This window comes from Neophocaena asiaeorientalis, unplaced genomic scaffold (assembly GCF_003031525.2).
Source record: "Neophocaena asiaeorientalis asiaeorientalis breed wild unplaced genomic scaffold, Neophocaena_asiaeorientalis_V1.1 scaffold614, whole genome shotgun sequence".
NCBI classification, from domain to species: Eukaryota; Metazoa; Chordata; class Mammalia; order Artiodactyla; family Phocoenidae; genus Neophocaena; species Neophocaena asiaeorientalis.
In genome coordinates, this window is record NW_020172990.1 from 125,799 (window position 1) to 128,753 (window position 2,955).

General features: G+C 59.1%; 1 protein-coding gene across 1 annotated transcript in view; it reads right to left on the minus strand.

Annotated features, from left to right (window-relative positions):
- The window catches only part of LOC112397904 (U4/U6 small nuclear ribonucleoprotein Prp31), a 13,555-nt gene that overhangs the window by 2,510 nt on the left and 8,090 nt on the right, over positions 1–2,955 (minus strand). The window contains exons 9-11 of the mRNA XM_024742212.1: positions 1,873–1,962; positions 144–271; positions 1–55 (exon numbers count right to left, since the gene is read on the minus strand). The exon at positions 1–55 is cut by the window's left edge and continues 13 nt beyond it. Of these exons, the coding sequence (XP_024597980.1) occupies positions 1–55; positions 144–271; positions 1,873–1,962 (273 nt within the window). The remainder of the gene's footprint in view (positions 56–143; positions 272–1,872; positions 1,963–2,955) is intronic.

Below are 2,955 nucleotides of genomic sequence, written 5' to 3' on the forward strand. Positions count from 1 at the left end.
GTTGGCCTGCTTCCGGATCTCAGTCAGCCCCAGCCGCTCCTTCATTTTGCGGTACCTGGGGACAGGGCAGGGGGTCAGCTGGGAGGGTGCAAGCCTCTTCCCTTCCCATTCCGTCCCGGCCCGACTGGTCCCCGGGGGGCCACCTGCGGCCGCCTCTCTTCTTACGCTGCCCGTCGAGGGGTGCAGGCAGCGGTTTCACCTGCTTCACGGGCGGCGGCTCCTGCCACTTGTCGAACTTGCGCTCGATCTCATCCTTCAGCTCGTAGCCCACCTGGGGAGGACGGGGTGGGGGTCCTGCAGCTGCTCGCTCGGGCCTGGCCTGTCCGCCCGTCCCCCTCGTTCCCACGTGGCCCTGGAGGACCTTGACCCTCTGGGCTCCGCGGGTTTAAGTCGCACCTACCACGCGATGCTCCCACACCGTATCGCAGGCTCAGCCCTCTCCTCTCAACGCTGCGCCCCACAGGCAACGGAGCAGACAGAGCTCCCGCGCCCGCTCCCCTGCCTCTGCCCCAGCTCTCCTCAGGTCAGTAAGTGGCGATGCCCTGGAGTCGGCCATACCCCGAGAGTCCCGCCAAACTCTTCCTTAAGGAAGGACCCCAAATCGGCCCCCTTTCAGCACCCCCACTGAGGCCAAGCTCTCCCCAGGGTGCGAGAGGCTGCACGTGATCTGCCCCCATCCCGCCAGCCTCCTCTCCCTGGAGCTCGCTGTGCTCCAGCCTCAGGGCCTGTGCACCGACTGTTCCCTCTGCTTGAGACACCCTTCCCCCCAGCATCCACGGGACTCGCATGCTAACTGCACTCAGGTCTATGTTAAACCCTCACCTCCTCGGAGAAGCCCTCCCTGAGTCCCAGGTTAATCAGTCTCACCTCCCTCGCCACCCCCAATGCCCCACATCTGTCTTCCCAGGCTTTACTCAGCACCACTGGACACACCGCAGACCTACCGCTTGTGTCTTCTCGGCCTGCCCCCAGCCAAAATGGAGATGGCACGGAGGCCGGGCTTTTGTCTGTGTGGTTCACTGCTGTACCCCCAGCATCCAAGCCAGTGGTCAGAGAGAGACTGAACCCCTGAACCCACGGTGCCAGGGTGGGTGCTTGGAAAACAATAATGCACAAGACAGAAAACATCTACTCTCCCAGAACAAGTCCGCCAAGGCACACAGGTTGATGGAATAATTACGTGAACAATGACAGTTCTGGTAGAGGGGACAGATCCTGGTGTAGTAGGCAAATAAATACCTCCCCCTCCCCCAAAGGTGTCCACAACCAACTCTCTGGTCCCTGCGAATGTGTCACTTTACCTGACAAAAGGGACTTTGCAGATGTGACTGGGTTAAGGATCTGGAAACGGGGAGAGGGTGCCTTAGATGATCAGTGTGGACCCAGTGTAATCACTGGGTCCTTAAAGAGTCAAAGGAGATGTGGAGACGGAAGCAGAGTCAGAGAGAGCTGGGAAGATGCTACGCTGGCTTTGAAGATGGAGGAAGGGGCCACAAGCCAAGGGACGCGGGCAGCCTGTGGAAGCTGCAAGAGGCAGTGGAGCCATCCTCCCCTTGAGCCTCCGGAAGGAATGAACCCTGCCAACCCCTTGATTTCAGGCCAGGGAACCCGCCGTGGCCTTCTGACCTACGGAACCCGAAGACAGTAACCCTGTGCCGCTTTAGGCCACTAAACTTTTGGTTCATCTGTCACAGCAAGCAGCAACGGGAAACTCGTACAGAAGGGGGAGGGGACGCTGACCTCGGTAGGGGCCGCGACCAACACCCCCGCCTCTGCCCTGTTAGGACAGCGCTCGCCGTGCTGGGTCCTCTATTGACAGCTCTCCCTGAGACAGACCACATACCACCCGGACAGACGCCGCCCGCCCCTCACCTTCCCCTCCGTGCTCTCATGGAAACTGTCCACTCGGGCCGCCAGCGTGCACTTGGCAGCCACCAGCCGGGCCGCCTTCCGCCGGAGATCCTGGAGTCATGGACAGGAAGGCAGAGTCAGTGTGAGGATGCAATCAGACGGCAGCATTTCCACAACTCTAGCCCCCGTCTCCATTTCTGCCTGTCAGCATTTCACCTTTACCGCTATCACCTTACTGTAATAACGTGTTACGGTAACAAATCATCATCGTCGGTGATAATGATAACCTACTTCCCCGTTTTTGCACAGAAGGCTGAATTGCATTACTACAGGTGGAAGATTATCAAATACGGAGAAGATACCTCCATTAAAATTTAAAACATCCATCTGTGCATCGCCAAAAATGGTGTCATGTGCCACAAAAGGTAGTGGCCGGGTTCTGAGAAACACCACGATGGTGCCTGTAACACCCACAGCCCCAGGTCTTGGTGGCCAGTAGTAATGGTGATGGTAGCGGTAATAACAAAGAGAAGAATAACAGTAACGGTAGTAACGGAGTAAGCCAGCAGCAGCTAGGCGTAGCGGGGCACTTAACCCTGTCCTAAGAAGTCTGGCCTTGGCCCTGGCTCCTGGGTGGTGATCTGTGCTGGCAGGGGCCTGGGTAAGCCAGGGAACAGCGCTGTGACTTAGGGTGGGGTCTCTGAGTCACGGGGTCCCAGCCATGTCTGTGCCCCCGAGCCTCGGCAGAGACTGAGCCCCGAGGACCCTGCCCTCGTGCCTCCCCTCAGCCAGCGTTACTCGGGGTGCGCTCACTGTGATAAACCGTAGCCCTGGGTGGATCGGCTCAAGGTGAGCTCTCCGAGTCCTTCTAGTGGCCACTGAACCTGACCGTGGTCTTGGGAACCCCGAAATCACAAGCTTAACGCTTCCGTTGCCTTGTACGTGCGAGGCCTGACGTCAAGGCGTTTCGTACGAGTGAGTCCTCGTCTCGACCCCACTTACACACAGGGAGCCTGAGGGGGATCAGAACTCCAGCCTGGCCTGTGAGCTCCAGCGTCCTTGTTCGTACACCCCGTGCGGCCCACCCTCCAGGGTCCTGACCCA